The sequence below is a fragment of the Mytilus galloprovincialis genome, chromosome 1, assembly GCF_965363235.1.
Source record: "Mytilus galloprovincialis chromosome 1, xbMytGall1.hap1.1, whole genome shotgun sequence".
NCBI classification, from domain to species: domain Eukaryota; kingdom Metazoa; phylum Mollusca; class Bivalvia; order Mytilida; family Mytilidae; genus Mytilus; species Mytilus galloprovincialis.
Window position 1 is genome coordinate 27067413 of NC_134838.1, and position 20188 is coordinate 27087600.

The window sequence follows — 20188 nt, forward strand, 5'->3', positions numbered from 1 at the left end:
TGCACTTTTTTAGTATTGAGCTTGCCAATTGCCTTCATTACTTCAGTCTCTGTAAGCTGTTCTGGGTCTTCAGCTTCTTTGTCTGTGGCTTGTTCGTACAGTTGTTGCCTGATTTTGCAGGAATTAAGATAGCCATTTTCATATATATTCTCTTTTGGTACACTTAGATCTTCATAGTATTTGGCAAAACGTTTCCTTTGTTCTTCTGGTACAAAATTATAAGTTTCATCAATTTTCAAACAATTTGTTGAGTTTTGTTGATTGCTGCGATTCTTTTTTTATGAGTCTGTAGAAAAGTTGAGAATTTGGGTTGTCCATTATCTGTTGGTAGATATTTTGCCGAGTAACAGCTTGTTCCATTCTGTTTTTACTACGCAGTTTTTTTTTCTTTCTCATTTCTTAGCGTAGTAGCCATAGTGATCTTTCTGTTGACCAACTTATTGCCATTGCTTATATAAATCTCTGCATGGTCTCAGCAGTATTTTTACTTCTGGCGATGCTTTCCATTTTGGTCCCTTCAGCTGCAGTAGTTATTTTGGAATTGTAATATTCCCTGCTCTTATAAGGCTGTTTTTGACCAAATTCATCTGAGAATTGACAATGTTTTCTACAATAATTGGTATAGAATCCTGCTGAATGAGGTTATTGTATTATCATTTATCCATTTTATCCCATTGAAGTTTGATCTTTGCTTTTTTGTTCCTTTTTGCAGGTTTTGTATTTGCTGGTATCTCAACTGTAGTTTTCGCTGTCACTGAAGTATGTGCTGATAGATTAATACTTGATTTTCATCTTTATTATATTTTGAGATAAGTGTTTTGTCATTAACCAGTATATAGTCAATCTGTGATGAAGATGACCAAGCATGGTGAAAAAAGGTATGTCTTTCATCTTTATCTACTCCTGTAGATAGTCCCATTTCGGACACAAAACTTTTAAGTATCTTAGCATGCTAATTGTTCCTTGAATCTAGTAGTGTTCCATTAGATCTCAACAGAGTATGATTTGATGAGTTTCTTGATATTTTTGTATAATATCGATAATCATATCTAGACATTCTCTATATTCATATTGAGAGTCTGTGTAACATGTTGGCATGTATGCCTTAATAATACAAATATATTGGGATGTTGTCATTATAATTGCTATTACTCTTTCATTGCCATCCTTTAGTTTTTTAACATTGTTAGTCCATGAATTTAGCCACAATATGGAACCCCCACCCCTTTTCCTTTTAGAAGCATTTGGGTCATTTGTGTCTGAACATCTCGTGTGATTTTCCATTGAAGGTACCAAGTTTTTTATTTCTCTAATTTGAAAGTCCCGTAAAAAGTGTTCATGAAGACATACTATTGTTTTTGCTTACATTTGTAATCTAATGAATGTAGGAATGCAATATTTGTTTTCAATCCTTCGATATTGCTTGTAACAATTTCTATTCTGGTTCATCACCATTACTTTTCTGCTTGTTTGTGTTTGATCTGATGGGCGGTTTTCGTGGGCTAGCATCCGAAAATGTTGCATTTTAGAGTTGTTTTCTTTGTTGCTGCCGTTTGTTGGTATGTTTGAAAATCTCTCTCTATTTGTTTTCTCAGCTATAGTCTTCTCTCGTCCACTTGTGATTATTTATACCTTTTCAATATTGGTGTAGGATTCAGACCTCCTAGTTGTTTTCTTTCCTCTCGTGACTAGCATTTTGACTATATCTACTTTGTTGTTCTTTTAAGCTCTGTATTTCTGTATTTGTGAAACTTTGGAGAGATTGACTTGTTACTATTGGAATGTAATCTGCATGATTTATTTTCATCTTTAGATTTCGACAGCTACTCTTTGGATGAGGTAGAAGCCCTGGTCTGTTATGTTGTTGGATAGTCTGGGTATTCAACATCTGGCCTGACTCGTTATGTCTTTGAACCTTTGACTGATTTATATGAACTTTATAATTATAGTCATTAGGCAAACCTTTAGGACGTGTTCCTTGACGTACATGCTGATTTAATACTGGTGTTAAGTGAGTATTAAATCCTGGCATCTGCTAATGATTCACATTTGTTGGTGTTCTATGATGGAGATTCATATATGCAGGCATTCCATGGTGCTGATTCATATATGTTGGTGTTCCATACGGTTGATTTGTATATGCTGATGCTCTATCCTGTTGATTTATATATGCTGGTATTCCATTATAATGATTTGCATATTCTGGTGTTCCATACTATTGATTCATATAGGTTGGTGCTCCATTATGTTGATTCATATACATTGGTATTCCGTAATGCTGTTTCATATAGGTTTGTGCATCATATGTTCTATTCATACCTGTAGGTATATTTGGCATTGAAGTATGCTGATTCATGTATGCTGTATGCATATCACTTGGTGTTCCCCTTTGTGCAATGTCTTGGTGTATTGGCACCTGTCTTGTTTTGTTTAAGGAATCAGTCTAAGGTATCAAAACTACTGAAATTTTGTTACGTATCAATTTTGCAATATTGCTGTTCATTGTATTATACATTAAATCCTGACATAAAAAAGGGGCTGACTTACTATGCGGGTATATAGATTTACAAATTAAAGTGCACATATGGTCAGTTTTTTTGTTGATGCGGTCATAAAGTATTGGTTGTACAAGTCAGCATAAGGTATCAAAACTACTGAAATTTTGTTACGTATCAATATTTTGAATAAAAGGACGAAATGCTGGCACCCTAAATTTATGCGGACACAAAATTGTTTATATTGTATTGCAATATTACTGTCCATTGTATTATACATTAAATCCTGACATGAAAATATGGCTGATTCACTATGCGGGTATATAGATTTACAAATTAAAGTGCACATATGGTCAGTTTTGGGTGATGCGGTCAAATAATTTTGTAGTACAAGTCTGCATAAGGTATCAAAACTACTGAAATGTTGTTACTTATCAATATTTTGAATAAAAGGAGGACATGCTGGCAACCTAAATTTATGCGGACAAAAATGTGTTGTTATTGTATTGCAATATTTCTGTCCATTGTAATATGCATTAAATCCTGACATAAAAAAGGGGCTGATTTACTATGCGGGTATATAGATTTACAAATCAAAGTGCACAAGACATATGGTCAGTTTTGGTTGGTTCGGTCAAAAATGATGTTGTACAAGTCAGCATAAGGTATCAATCTACTGACAATGTGTTACATATCAAGATTTTGAATTAAAGGAGGACATGCTAGCACCCTAAATTTATGCCAACAATATTTTGATGTTATTGTACTGCAATATTGCTGTCATTTGTATTATACTTTGAATCCTGACATAAAAAAATGTGGCTGATTTACTATGAGGGTATTTAGATTTACGAATTAAAGTGCACATATATGATCAGTTTTGGTTGATGCGGTCAAATAATGTTGTTGTACAAAAGGAGGAAATGCTGGGACTCTTACTTTGTAGAGACAAAATTTTGTATTCATGTGTTTTAATGATGTTTTCATTTTGTATAATAAATTCTATCCTGAAATCAAAATACTGCAGATTGTGGCTACATAGATCAAGGACGTATAAATAACATCTAATATATTTCCTTGCACAGATATACATAATAAAGTGCAAATATTGTTGAATTTATAGGTATTGGAATATATATTCAGTGCCCGTTATCATTGTAACCAATACCGTTTTTTGTTATTTTTATAGATTGTCAGGTCACAGATAAATTTGTGTAACAAGCAATGTTTAATGCGTACTTTATTTTCAAATATTTGTATCTAATCCTGTTTACATAAAGGAAGTATTAATTTTACTTTATTTTCGATATTTATACTACGAACAAAGATATTAAAAAATATTTTCAAAAAATCGATGTAGAGCGGTCCCGGTTTCAAGTTAACTTAATTAGTGTTGAGCAGACTAGTCAAAAGTTAACTTGGGAATAGATCTGGTTTCTATCGGATTTGTCAAAGCAAAAATTAACTTATGTTAACTTTGTGGCAGGACTGGTTCCGAAGTTAACTTCTGTTAATTTATGACAGGACTGGTTCGAAGTTAACTTATATCAATAGCGGACCTGTTTCCAAGTTTACTTTTTGGCAAACAAAAATTCAGTCCTAGGACCAAGTCCGCTTTTTATGATAACTATATTTTGGTCCTGGGACTGGTCAGAGCAGTCATAAATCCGGTCACAAATTAATGTTGAACAGTCAACCTGACTAGTTATCAAGTTAACTTGATGTACAGGTTAGGACTGCATCCATCTGTACATCAACTTGTGTGACGCAAGTTTGATTAGGTTAACATTTTGTTTTCGACAGATGCAAAAACCTTCAAAATTTCAGGATACTATTATCTCATGTGACGTTCAATTTGTTTTTAAATACGCCTTCGTCTTTAAATGTTGTATTTCTGTAAATATTGACAATGCATTTTCTCATAGGAACTCCCTTTATGGCTAAAACTGTACCATTTTTACTATGAAGTTTTGAAAAAAATCATATCCTAGTATGGAAAGTATATATGCACTTCTATATTTTTCAAAGATCGAAAAACAGGGCTGTGCGGTATATTTTCAACATTTATATGCCCCAAACTTCGAATTTTAAACAAACACTAAATTTCTTAACTACCCCTACCTCAACTGTAGTATTACCACATATTTCAATATAAACAATACTAAACATGTATATTAACTGGTAACATTCCCAAGATTTGTCACTATGAGATGCAACCTACAGATCAGAACTTGGAACCAGTATGTACACACGTTAATTACCTGTATGAATATTATCAATCTCATCAAAAGAGGCACGATTTGAGAAACAGCTGTATTTACAAAGTGCAACCTTTACAAACATTTGTTCAAACACTTTTTCTCACATACAGAGGGACGAAAGATTCCAGAGGGACAGTCAAACTTATAAATTGAAAATAAACTGACAACGCCTGGCTAAAAATCAAAGAAGAAAAACACACAAACAAAAGAACACATGACACAACATAGAAAACTAAAGAATAAGTAACACGACCTCACAAAATGTGCTCCGGAAGGGTAAGCAGATTCTGCTCCACATGTGGTATCCGTCGTGTTGCCTTTTTTTATAACAAAAGATTTAAATAGTCTAATTCGGTAGGTCACATTCATCAAAGGTAAATGTATTATAGTTACGCCGTAAGGAACATATCCGATATCATTTGTGAAGCGGTTATTCCATAATGCTCAACCAACTCATGATGTCCGTAAAATTAACGTAGGAATAATTTCAACTTCACCATTTGGAACTCTTGGTTTAATAGCTTCCTTGTGAGCAGCAACCCTCCACCAAAACAATTATTTTAGAAAATGCAAGCACGGGAATATCGTATCAATTGGGAGATACATACCCCTTATGCAGGTGCTGAAGGAATGTTTCTACTTATAAATGGAAAGTTCACAATTGGAAAGCTGACAGCTTCTCTGTTGTCGTAAAGTTTTGTTTTGAACCGACCCTCGTTGTCAATTTCTAGAGTAGGTCAAGATTTGAGGCCGACTTGATTGTATCTGTTGTATCCTTTATCTCTAGTTCAGTGGGATAGATGCGTTCAAAAAAGTCACCAAATTTTGAATTATTTACGTAGGGAACATCATCTTTATAGCGGGAAGTTGAGTTAAAGGATATTGCTAACTTCTTATCTTCTTAAGAAGTTCCTGTATTAAGTCAACCTCATAATAATAAAGAAACAAGTCACAACTCATAACATGTGACATGTAATGGACAGTTGAGGCTTTTAGTCGAGAGACTAAACTATGATCTTATAAGTGAAATATGCCAAAAAGAAGAAGTACAGAAACAACGTAAGTAACAGAAGTGACAATAGTGCTAGAAATGATCCCGAGGAAAAGAAACCAAAGAAAAAGAAGGCGAAACCAAAAAAAAAAAGTAAAACTCAATTAACATGTACTAAGGAAGGCGATAAAACAGGTGACATTATAAATGTAAACAAACAGTGAATCAGTACTCACTTGGATAACGGCGATCCAAAAAGTGTATTGCAAGAAAATATGATGAACAATATGAATCAATCTAGCTTTTCACAAGACACTAACTGTTACTGCCCTAATCCAAATAATATGTTTCCAAGTCATAGTCAACAGATGTGTTCAACGCCAAACATTGGAATAGGTCCTATGCTTATGCAGCACGTCTCGCCCCAAATGCTTTCCACTATGCAACAAAGACCACAATGGGTAGACGAACTATTTAGTAGAATAGACAGTATTGAAAATAAGATAGACCATTTGAATCAAAAAAATAACAAAATTAGAAAACACAACAAAGGCATTAGACGACCGTTTTTGTCAGAATCAAGTATACAGTATATCAGTAACGCAAAAAAACTCTCTATCAAATATTGAAATTGAAGTTGGCAAATTAGAAAAGCAGTTAAAAAACAACCATGTGAATGATGAAAAGTTGAGCAAAACAATAGACCAAGTAAAAAAGGAAAATGACAGGTTTCAAGATGAGTTAACTAATGTCCATATGAGTTCTATGAGAAATAATCTTATATTTTACAATATTCCGGAAAATAAACCAGACCTGTTTTCGGATGTGGTTTTGGAATTTTGTGGTAAATATTTAAAAAATGAAAACCTTGCAGATAAAATTACAATACTTGATTCGTTCAGATTGTGAAAGAAAGCTGAAAAAGAGAGACCAATCCTGATAAAGTTTGCAAATTTTCAGATGCGGTATATTGTAAAAAAAAAGTTCAAAGAATTTGAAAGATTCGCCCTTTGGAATTTCTGAACAATTACCATTAGAAATACAAAAACGTAGAAAAGAAAAATTACAATTACTGACGGAACTGCGCTCCAGGGATATCAAGGCATATTTTGTGAAGGACAAAATTTTTGTGGGTGGTAAAGAGTATGTCCCATAGGGGCAGCACATGGAACAATTGAGCAATTTAAAATATTTAAGTTGGAATGGAAATAGCGAATGTGTCAAAGAGACAACAACCCGATCATAGAAAAAACAACAGCAGAAGGTCAACAACAGGTCTTCAATGTAGCGAGAAATTCCCGCACCCAGAGGAGTCCTTCGGCTGGCCCCTAAGCAAATATATACTAGTTCAGTGATAATAAACGCCATACTAAACTCCAAATTGTACACAAGAAACTAAAATTGAAATAACACAAGACTAACAAAGGCCAGAGGCTCATGACTAGGGACAGGCGAAACATATGGGCGGGGTTAAACATGTTTATGAGATATAAACCCTCCCCCTATACATCTAACCAATGTAGAAAAGTAAACGCATTACAATACGTACATTAAAATTCAGTTCAAGAAAATTTCGAGTCTGATGTCAGAGGATGTAACCAAAGAAAATAAAACAAATGACAATAATACATAAATAACAACAGACTACTTGCAGTTAACTGACATGCCAGCTCCAGACTTCAATTTAACTTATTGAAAGATTATTATTCTATCATTTGAATATCAGGCACAATCCTTCCCGTTAGGGGTTTAGTATCATACCATCATACCATATATGAGAATAACATAACCCGTGTCATGCCAACAACTGTTAAATGTGTTTAGTTCCGATGCACAGACCCTATACGTGAATTAATATTAACGCTAAAATATGCAATCTTTAATGACCTGACAACTTTATCGTAACTATATCCCTTCTTAATAAGTTTAATTAAAGGATTTGTTAGTTTCTGAGGTGAATACTGACATTTTTGTGCTTTATACAGAATATTTCCATAAATATTGGATGTGAAATACCTGAACGTATAAGAAGTCTGCATGTTGAGCAATATTTACGAATGATGTCCTTATACCGATGATAACATTTAGTAAATATTTTGACTAGTTTGTGATATCAAAAAACCTGGTGTAAAAGTTTTTCAGTAATACATAAATTTCTCTCGTTATAATCTAAAACATTGTTACATACACGAGCGAATCGTACAAGTTGGGATATATAAACACCGTAAGATGGTGAAAAGCGAACTTCACCATCTAAAAATGAATAATTAACGATAGGAAATAAAAAATCATATCTTTTATCATAAATTTTAGTATTAAGCTTTCCGTTACTGATATAGATATCAAGATCGAGGAAAGGGCGGTAGTAATTGTTAGTATTAGCTTTATTTAAAGTAAGTTCAACAGGATAAATTTCTTTAGTATACATACTGAAGTCGTCATTATTGAGCGCCAAAATATCATCCAAATATCTAAAAGTATTATTAAATTTGTTTATCAGATGTTGTTTCGAAGGGTCTTTGATGATTTTTTTTCATAAATTGTAACTCATAGCAATACAAAACCAGGTCCGCAATAAGTGGTGCACAGTTGGTTCCCATTGGAATTCCGATAACCTGACGATATACGGAATCTCCAAAGCGAACAAAAATATTATCTAGTAAAAAATGGAATGTACATGGTTTACATTTTTGCTATGAAGACAATGGTTTTATGAATTCTGTAAATACATACGAAATTCTGTTTTATGTGAAACTGGGTTGCAAGAAAAAAATATTATAGAAATAGAAGGTTTTGTGAAACTTATATGTTTGAATAGAAATGTTACAAGAGGTACTCGAAGTGAAGGTTGATTATTTTTTGTAAATTAAAGTTATCAGATGGTATTTCTATATATAGAGAGATATACTGTGGTATTATTATAATTAAACTAAATCATGAATTTTTTAATACTGCAAATGATATCTACATGTGTTTTTCCTATATTCCAAATGAAAAATCAAACTTTTATAACAAATGTGATGTTGAATTTTATGATATTATAGAACGTATTTGTTTAGAGTATAAATAAAAAGGTTCATTTTTAGTGTGTGGCGACCTTAATAGTCGTATTGGTGAAATTGCTAATTTTTTATCAAATGATAACTTAGATCTGTATTTAGATAGTGTAGACCACGTTGAAACCCCGATTGATCCGAAGAGGCACTCCGTAGACAAAACCGTTAACGCATGTGGTCGAAAACGTTTACAGTTATGTCATAATACTGAACTACTATTGCTAATGGAAGACTCGGAAATCGTGTTGGAAAATTCACATTCTGTACAATGAATAACAGGAGTTTCAACGACTACCTACTTGTTTCCCCTAGCGATTATAAACTTATTAAGCATTTTGATGTGCGGAATTTCAGCGAATTTTCTGATCACACACCATTATTATTTGAACTTGAATTCCTAAATTTTAGACAAGAGTTGTCGTTTCCAAAGATTCGCAATTACATAAAGTGGGATATAAAAAGATTTAATGAATATATAGATATTAAACAACAAGAACAAAAAAAAATATTGTCTATAGTGAATAACATATTTACCAATACAAATAACTTAAATCAAGCTGTTAAGGAATTTACAAACATCTTATTTGATAGTGCTAATTAAGATTTTGGTAGATTCTTGTTAATACGCCAAGATGAAAGTAAAGTTAGGCCGAACAACGAGTGGTTCGATAACAATTGTGCGATTGCACGTAAAGATTTTCAAGTGGCTAGAGATCTTTTCCAACATCACCCGTCAGACTTCAACCGAAAGGCATACTTTATTTCACGAAACAACTAAAATGAAATGAAACGAAAAGCACAATATAAACGTGAAAATGGTATCGAACTCTGCGACTTAGCTAGTACCGAACCGCGAAAGTTCTGGTCGTCATTAAAACGAAAAATGAACAACAAGTGCAAAATTGATAACGAAACCATGATGAAACATTTAAAGTCAATACTAGGAGATAATTCGCAGGATCTATGTGAAGAAGTTCGTAATCTCATAGACAATACGGTATTTGGCGGTATAAATGTTACACAGTTAAACTCTGATATAACTGTAGACGAAGTAGTAGCATTAATAAAAAAAATGAAGTCCGGTAAAAGTTCAGGTAACGATGGACTTATAAGTGAAATGTTTTCTGCTTGTCCTGACGTATTTGCGCCAATATTAAAGACTCTATATAACTACATGTCTAGTTCGGGAATATACCCCGATTCATGGTCAGAATGTCTAGTAGTTGCTGTCCCAAAGAGTGGTGATCTATCCGATCCTAATAATTATCGTCCGATTGTATTGATCAGTGTTTTATCGAAGCTTTATACTACTAATTTGACATATCGTTTACTCAGCAGGTCCGAAAAAGAAGACAAATTGATCGATAACCAATTTGAATTTAGACCCAGCAAGTCAACTTTTGACGCTATTTTTATGTTACTTGTAATAATTTTGCATACACTTCAAAATAAACAAAAACATTTTTTGTTCGTGGATTTCCGTAAAGCGTTCAACAAAATTAGCAGGAGGATTCTCATTTATAAACTATTATTGAGTGGTGTTAGCTCAAAGTTTGTAACTATTGTAAGATCATTATATGCATCTGTAAAAATGCGTGTCAAAACTACCGATTTACTCTCCGACTCATTCGAAAATTTTCTTGGTGTAAAACAAGGGGAACCCTTATTACCTCTACTGTTTTTATTTTGTTGTAATTGACTTGATTGAAGACATCAATGTTAGTCCTTCAGCTGACATGGTTAATATTAATGAAGTTCTGATATTCTTAATACTATTTGCAGACGATATTATATTATTTTGGAAATCTCCTGAAATTCTACAGGAACTAATTGAAAAACTACTTATTTATTGTAATAAATGGGATATAGAAAAAAATATTAACAAAACGAAAGTTGTTGTATTCAAAAAAGGCTGGCAACCCGTAACTGCAAAATTGTTCTACAACAACGAAGAACTTGAAATTATTGAGTCGTATATATATCTTGGTATGCTGATACACTGTAATGGAAAACATTTTAAAAACACAGAAGCGATTAGCCTTACAAGGTTCACGATCTTTGGCAGCTCTAAATAATTCTACAAATGGTTTATACTTGACGAAGAAAAAAAAATGTGATTTTTTCTGTAGTATGGTTGCGTCTGTGATAAATTATGCTTCAGAAATTTGGGGTTTCCATCGTGGAAATAATGTTGAAAATTATCTATCACCGTTTTTGTCGATCTATTTTGAAACTGGGTAAAAAAACGCCAAATGTATTTTTATATGGCGAACTAGGGCGTTTGCCAATGAATGCAATTAGAAAACATTTTTTGTTAGATACTGGTAACACATTGTAACTCATAAACCACTTATTGTGTATGATATCTATATATTGTTTCTCAGAGATGCAAATACTGGTAAAACTAATTGGGTTTCTTATGTTCGGGAACTTTTGTTTAGTATTGGTTTAAACTGTGTATGGTATCAGCAGTCTGGTATAAATATATCATTAATTGTAAGAAAAAATAGGTTAAAAGATCAATATATTCAAAGCTGGTTTGCATCTATACAGGATTGTGAGAAACTTACTATGTACAGAATTTTAAAATAAGATTTTTGTTTTGAAGATTATGTAGATTATAACTATAATTCACATTTTTTTTACAAAGCTACGTAGTGGTACTATGAAGTTTAATGTTGATGTGGGGCGTTATACAAATATACAAAGAGAAAACAGATTATGTATTTGCAGTTTTTACCAAATATTACTGTTCGTGGCTAAATGTGACAAAACGTATGTATTTGTATTAAACAAAATATAGATCTTTAGTAGGATAATTATGCAATTATTTGAAATCTGCCTTGCAGATTAGATCACATCTTTTAAATCGATCATTTGTCTATCGTAATATCTTATTATATTATTCTCTGTTGTTTATTGTATGTCACCATGTTACTATGTTTGTGTTGTTATAGCATGTAACTACTGCTTTGCAAATAAAGAATTTATAAATTTAAGTCGGCTAGACGAGGGGACAATTTGTTTCCATTGAACTGCCGACAGTTTGTTGAAAAACACGTCCCCCGAACGTAACACTTATGTACTGACTTTTCAGAATTATAGCTTAAAGGAAAACACTGCATATACTTTGAGTTTTCTTTTACCGTACATTGTATACGCCCTCCCCTGTTTGAATTTGAAAACAAGACTTTATTTATTGCCAGCTTACTCTATTTGCATGTTTTAAGATATAAAATGCCTAGAACTGGTTTAAAACTCTTCTGATAACATATTTGAAAGCATTTTAGAACACGGTAAGTGAAATGTTGATCAGTCAATCATTCCAACATTCAAGATTATGCACATTATCCAATCCTGTCCCTGTCTCTAGTCCACATCTTACTGTATGCCTATTTGTCAATAAAAGTTCATATTTTCTGTTTAGAATTCTTGGCACGACAGTGTCATATGTTACCATATATTTGACACAATTTAGTAAATATACGTACTAGAAGTGTTAAAACAAAGCCATATGCGCAATAGTTGTATGAATGCAGATACCAGTCTGATGTATAGAAATGCACCTAAAATGTTACAGACATTAGTTCTAACATCTGCGTTTTGCATAACCTCCATGCACAATTATTGTTTTTCTATATAAAGACCTTTAAAATCATAAAATCATAGCATTTACAAGTTAATTATTTGTTTTATGACCCAGTCGGTAGGGAATTTGTGTTTGTTTCCCCCTGGGACCTCAAATTTCATAAATTGTTCTGCTGTTTCTAGCAATACTCATGATATAATGCTGAGATATTTTTTTATATTTCAGGCTTGTATTTTTATGCCGCGGTGATAAAAAGCAGATTAAGTTGTTACGGCTTACTTTTATCGACAGACCAAAAACACACCACTTATATTATTCAGGATGTATCTATGAGTTCCAATGACTGCGAAGTGTATATATAAGCCCATCTAAATAATCAAACCTACAAATATGCATATATTATGAATTTATTTTGCAGTCAGACCTTTAAGTAAACTATGCACACTGATACTTCTGAATTCATGATGAGTCATCATTTGTAAGGCCCAGGATTTAATCAATCTTCATGAAATATTTATAAAACCTTATATTTGAGTTAATTTCATTAAAATCTGTGAGATAAACGAAATTTGGTTAAATTCTATATGTTCTCTTATTTCACCTTAGAAAGTAGCCATTATGCACAAAACTGCCTTGCTAGTATTAATAAATAAGCATTTTCAAAAATGAGCTGAATAATTATTACATATAGAAAAAGAACTGCAGGTGTATTTTGAAAAAAATGACTGATGATGAAGACTTGTAAAAGTATACATATCACATAAAAATTCAGAAATTAATTTTATAATAAATAGATAGATGTATACGTCTGTATTCACCCAAAATGCGAAGAAAATTCTAAGAATACATGTAGGATAAAAGCATGGTTACCATTACTTTTGAGTTAAAGACACAGCTATAATAAGCCGTCTATAAAAAAATACCAAAGCTCAATCAAGCAGAAAATGTATCTCTATAAATGTAACGTTAATACACTAATTTGTTGGTTTTGTGAGTCACCCTCAAACAAATTCATGTTACAACATACTTATTAGAACTTAACCAGGTAAGCACGCACTAACAAAACATATCAAAAGTAAATGACTTTACATTTGTCATACAAATATTGTTTCTTTTGTGGTTTTACAGATGTGTTCATATAATGGTGTATAACTATCCATACAGATTCAAAAGGGTGATTTCAAATAACAAATGGGTGTCTGTCTCCTTCAAAGTGTTATTGTAATTGGACAAAAGTGTCCGTTGTCCTCCTTTATTTTTGTTTTTTTCTGTTAAAAAAATGGCAATTAAATCAAGGATAAACAAGGAACTTAAAACTCAATGGAAAATCGTGCTAAATACAAAAACGTTTATTGGCAGAGGTGACTCAATTGTTTTTAAAGACACGCCATGATATAATTTAACATATAACATTATTAGGGAAGATTATTAGGGAACAGTAGTAAAGTCGAAATTTATTAAACTTACTTAGATATAGGAAGATGTGGTGTGAGTGCCAATGAGACAACTCTCCATCCAAATAACAATTTATAAAAGTAAACCATTATAGCATACATTGCATCCCGTATGATAATAACAAATGAAATAATGCAACAGTTCAACAATATAATATGTAATTCAACATGGAGTGTAAACACAGATACAGTAAAACGTAGTTAATTATGTTGAAGACTGATTACAAAGGATTGATTGATATTGCTACCAAAAATCATACAAATATGGTGGTTTTAAAAACTTTAATAGAATTTTAATAATAACAGGAAAATTATTTTAATATTTTACCTTCAATAATTTGTGAAATCTGAATGCATTTCACAATTGTTAACATGCTTTTCATATCTTTACCAGAATTCCAAAAACAAGTTATTAAAGCATGAGTAGGAGTTAACGGGATTCAAACATTCATACAAAAACACTTTCTGGAAGAAAACCACTTAAATTTGGAAATTATCTTATCAAAAAAAGTGGGAAAGTTCTATTCTTTTAAAACTTGTGTGAAAGTTTTATTTTGTACATTGATACTTTATTGGATGAAAACGGATACCGTCGTCAGAAATTGTACTTAAAACTTTCAAAAATAAACTAAACTGGTTTAGAGAATTTTCAAAATTAAAAAAGCCATATTAAAGCACTGGCAAAATTTTTTAAACAAGAATGCTCTAGCAAAACTCTTGTTAAATTTGTTTTCGGAAAAGATAAATATCCACATAAAACATGAAATTACAACAGGTATAAACAACACAGAAGTATTTACTTACTAGCAATGTCAACTACAAACTAAAAACCGATAGGACTTTAAAACAGAAAAGAATACTTCATACTACAATGGCTACAAAATTTGAGTCGACATCTTTTCTTATAAAAATAGATAATTACTTGTTTGAAATGTAAAAATTGAAATTAATACACTATTTAAGCAAGACTAACTTCCTAGCAGTGATTTAGTCGGTTTGCATTTTATCTATGATTTGGAATGTCCATCTTGTGTCTTTCGCCCCTCTTTCATAATGGAAATAAAACCCAATAGTTCGTGCTTCCATTGTACAGTTGGGTGCATACCAATCATAACATTAAGGAAACGCATGTTCACTTTACGTTAATAAAACTTGCTTCAACATATGAAAATACAAGAAAATATATATCCATTAAATTTTCAAGTTTCGGAAAACCTTTCTTAAAATACAATACACATCATCTTCTATTAAACATTTACATGTTACCCAGGAACTAATGATTTCAAATGAAAGGCACCCCAAGCTATTCTAACTTGTTATATGCCAAATGCTCATATATTTTATAGTCTGAAACAATGTTTTTTTTGTTTTGTTTGTACATAAAGATTTACTGTGCACTATAACGTACTGACCTAATCAATCAGAACGACAATTGGCGGAAACAAATCCCCAAATCTTTGTAAGAGGACGGTTTGTATGCAGCATTACAACCATTTATAAACAGTCTGAACACTATATCACAGACCCAGAAGCCTAGGCTTCTTACAATGTTGTCTGTCTCTTTATGTAATATGTTTACGTTTTATAGTTACATTTTTCAAACTACAATAATTCTACTAAATAGGCAATTGTTGGTTTACGAACATTTGGTGTATGTATGATTTGAAATCGTTTGTGTAGCCAAACTGTTTTTGTTTTTTAGATATACATAGAACCTTCTCGAAGCAAACGCAGACATCATGCTTAAAATTATGCACAAGAAGCGGGCAAATTTTCAGACGATAGTTGTACGTCTGCTTCCGTTTATTATTTCATTCGGAATTGCATTTCCAATGTTCTCTTACCTTTACACCAACGTCAGATCCCTAGCGTTGCATGTAAAACCATTTTTGAAATATGATGCTAAAGACAGCACAGAATTTTTTCTTCAAAATATTAAAACTTTCACAACTCTACAAAAATCATTCACTAGTACGCAAATAACTCTTGTATTAAATCAAACTGTGCATATAAATACCAAACCACCTGTTAAACGAATTGTTATGCAACATAACTGTACTGGGTGCTTTTCAGAAAGCATTCATTTAAATATCAATAATGAAGAAATTTGTAAACCTAGTAACGAGTCTATCGATATACTAATTATGATAACGTCTTCTCCTCAAAATAAGTTGAGTCGTGACGCTATCAGAGATACTTGGTTGAAGCATACAAAAATGAACAAAGGCAATATCAGATACGTATTTCTTCTAGGAGAATCACCAATGACTAAACAATTAGAGGAAGAGAACTTACAAACAATGGATATTATTTTGGGAAGCTTTCAGGACACATACAATAATCTAACTTATAAAACATTGATGAGTTTTCAATGGGCAACAAAACATTGCAGAAATGCAAAGTTCGTTATGAAAACGGATGATGATGTGTACGTGCATATTCCTGGACTAAAAAGAGTCATAAAGGAGAATATGAATGTATTAAGGAATGCCGTTGGAGGAAGATGTCAACGTGTTTCAAAACCTATAAGAGATAAAAGATCAAAATGGTATGCTTCATTTGAAAGCTTTCCAGAAAAAACATATCCGGGATTCTGTTCTGGTACTGGATACGTCACTAGCTTGAACGTTCTTTCACAAATTGTAAAAATATCAAAAGAAGTTCCGTTTTTTCATCTTGAAGATGTGTATGTTGCTTTGTGTATTAAAAAACTTGGATTAAGATTACATCCTTTAAGCGGTTTTATGCTAGCTTATGATTTTGGCAATTGTAAAAACAACGATAATATGTTAGTTACTATTCATCAAGTGCCAATCAGTATGTTGAGACGTATTTGGGAGATACGTTGTACTCCAAATAATGTATGACTAAATAAAGGCAACAGTAGTATACCGCTGTTCAAAACTCATAAATCCATGGACACATTAAAACAAAATCGGGATAACAAACTAAAACCGAGGGAAACGCATTAAATATAAGAGGAGAACAACGACATAACACTAAATTGTAACACACATAGACAAAATCCCACGAGAATAACAAATATAACATATATATATAACATCAAAACCAAATACATGAATTTGGGATAGACAAGTACCGTGACACGTCTTATCGCAATGTGATTTACACTCAAAAATAAGAGAAAACAAACGACACAACGTTATAATGTAATACACACAGAAACGAACTATAATAAACAATGACCATATTCCTGACTTGGTACAGGGTATTTTTAAAGGAAAAAATGGTGGGTTGAACCTGGTTTTGTGGCATGCCAAACCTCGCACTTTTATGGCCATGTGAAATATAACATCAAAATGACAACACAGGACTACAATATAAATAAATTGGAGAACACAATTGACAAAGAATCACACGAACAACAGCCAACAAAAGGCAACAAGTTCAAAATTTAAATACGCCAGAAGTGTATTTTGTCCACACAAGACCTATGTGTGACGCACAGATACAAAAGTTTGAAAGCCGAAACGAGTACAAAGTTGAACAGCATCGAGGACCAATAGATCAAAAAGGTTGTGCCAAAAACGGCAAGGAATTTCTGTTAAGTTACCAGAAAATCCCTATAATTTAGAGTAATTTATACTTTTGCAAACAGTAAATTTAATAAAATGAATATTCAAAAGATGTACATGATAAAGCTGAAGTATTAACTAATTACAGGAAACAACTGAAATACATTTACATAACCAGACATTTGAAACACAAAAGTAGACACATCCGAATACGTTTAAACCTCTACGCCAAGTGACGTCCTATTTGAAACTGAAAAATGACGAAAAAATGACGTCATTTGAATTAGTAAAACAGAGCATCAAAAAATGAAAAATGACGTCACATAAGAATGAATAAGATAGAATTAGGATTAATTAACTAAAACATGCATGAAGATTCAATATATATCAAGCTGAACAGAACGTCAAAATAAAAGACTTTCTAGTCAACAAATCTAAATGGGTACCGGATGCATTTCCTTACAAAATTATTTCACCTTAAGCTTTGCCTGATTTTGGTCTCCCTGTAATCAGGATAACTTATTTTACTGGAAAAGTGCTGCCACTTGTTTTTATTAGAGGTTTTGTAATAAAAAAACAATAAAACATATTTCGAGTTTTATCCATTTATTGACTTTTTGGCACTTTGGGTTGTGAAATTTCTTTTTCACGAACGCTATATAACTAGTAGCAGCACTTTTTGAAAAATTTGAAATGTGACCTTTTTTCCAAAACCAGAATGGAGTGGGTTGGTATAGCTCTTGTACCTTCACTTTTCAATTATTTTAACATGTAGTAGCATAATCGCCCTAAAATGCAAGAAAAAAACGTTTGAAAGACCTTGTAGTAGTATAATGATGGAAAATAGTGTGTTAGAAAAGGAAAATAAAATGAAGTAAACTTAGATAAATAAACTAATAAATAAATAAAATTGAATTAAGTTGCATTGCTAAAGCTCCAAGACAATGTAGGTGACGTAAGATTAAGTTATAAATAGTTCCGTCTTTTTGTGAGTAATATAGTTAATCTCATTTCTAGAGTTCTTTTGATCATAGCTATTAATTTGACGTTGGGAAATAAATTAAATAAAGTGTCATCTTTTAAAAGAATAAAAATGTTTGTAATTTGCCGTTGGAAAATAACCATAAAAGTGTTTCCATTGTCCCCTTAATAATGCTGTAAAGTAAGTAAAGATTTGTATAATCCTTTAATTGTTTTCACATATTACTAACTAAATAAAATATATGTCAATCATATAAATTCATAACATAAAAAGAGAATAGTTGACCAATAAAAAGTAACTTTAGAAAATTCAAAATTGACGCTAAAATTTCATAGGTGAATAAAATAATTCCAATCAGCACGTGATGTTTGGGTTAAAAAGGGAAGACCGCATCCTTCCAACATCACATATCACACTTCAATGTAGATTGCTGTTTGGAATAGATAATTAAAACATCATTGTATTTTATTCAACAGGTATGTAAATTGTTAAAGAATAAACTATTTTCAATTGAATTTTATTTTTATTTTCTGATTTAATAACTTTAATATTTAAAATTTTTATTTTAACTTGAAATAATAAAAGATTTTCATTAACATAAATAAGTTAAAACTAAGTTTACTGTATTGAAATCAATAGATCACATATCAGATATCACATTCCAATGTAGATTGCTGTTTGGAATAAATAATTAAAACATCATTGTATTTTATTCACCAGCGCCAGGCCTCGAAAGAACAAGTGTCCGAGATGAAGGACATGCTAGAAAAAGGTATAACCTAGACCACAGTGAGCTAGAGTATTCCCCAGATTCTCCGAAAAAAGCTAGAATCCCATATACATAATGGCGAGTCTGAATAGTCCCTATGTGAACGATGGCAGTCCCCCGATATATAGGTTTATTAACGTTTTAAAGGGAAACGGGAGACAACCTGACAGAGCAGCGATTCTGCCCCTTTTTCCGGCATTACAGAACTTTTCCCGCATTACAGGTGGTTGAGCAAGAGGAAAGTCTCAAGTGAACATTTTTAAATAAAATCTTTTTGAGGATTTTGACAAGAAAATGTGTTATGAACCGAAAAATTGTTGTTTTTTTTTAAGTTTGAACCTGGAACATTTTACCTGTTTAATTTGGATTAGCTTTTCGCAATTTACATGACTAATCGTTAATCAAATTTGAGTGGAAGACAGGAAAAAAAATCGGAACAATGCAGAAACTGGACTAAAAACGAAATTATTGGACCATTGTTATTATGTTTTCAAAATATTGTGTGAATTGATAATGTATAAATATGTAAATATTGTGTGTGTGATTTGTTTAAAAAAAAAGATTTGCTAAATTTAAAAATAATTCAAATTCTTTGAAAAAAGTAAGTAAGTAAAAACAAAGGAAAATGATTATATGATATGTGAGTTAACGTAATATAAGCGGAAATAGTTTTATAAATAGGCTTTACATATTCCTAAAAAACATCTGAATATAAGTGTACAGAAAAGTTTTAAAATTTTGTTTTAAATAATTAATAGTGTTGTAAGATAGGACAAACAAATGCTTTTAAACAACTTATGAGATTAGTTAAAGCAATAATAATTAACAAAGTAAAATAAATGAGTAAATGTTAAGGTGAGGTATAAATTTCCTTTTACTTAATGGGCAAATGTTGATTTGCGAAATCCTTTTGTATAAGTGAGGACTGAACAGTGGTTAAAAAAAACGCTATCAAAAATTAGCAATGATTGAAAATATAAGTAAATAAAAATAAAAGAAAATGAATAAATGTGTTGAGAAAACCATATTTGAAAGAAAACAAGGAAGGCAAATAA

General features: G+C 31.8%; 1 protein-coding gene across 1 annotated transcript; it reads left to right on the forward strand.

Annotated features, from left to right (window-relative positions):
* The first annotated feature begins 865 nt into the window (after positions 1-865).
* Positions 866-19209, forward strand: LOC143065327 (beta-1,3-galactosyltransferase 1-like). Its single transcript, XM_076238851.1, has 3 exons — positions 866-878; positions 15920-16663; positions 19085-19209. Exons 1-3 carry the CDS (start codon positions 866-868, stop codon positions 19207-19209), a joined length of 882 nt encoding a protein of 293 aa, XP_076094966.1.
* The last annotated feature ends 979 nt before the right edge of the window (positions 19210-20188 follow it).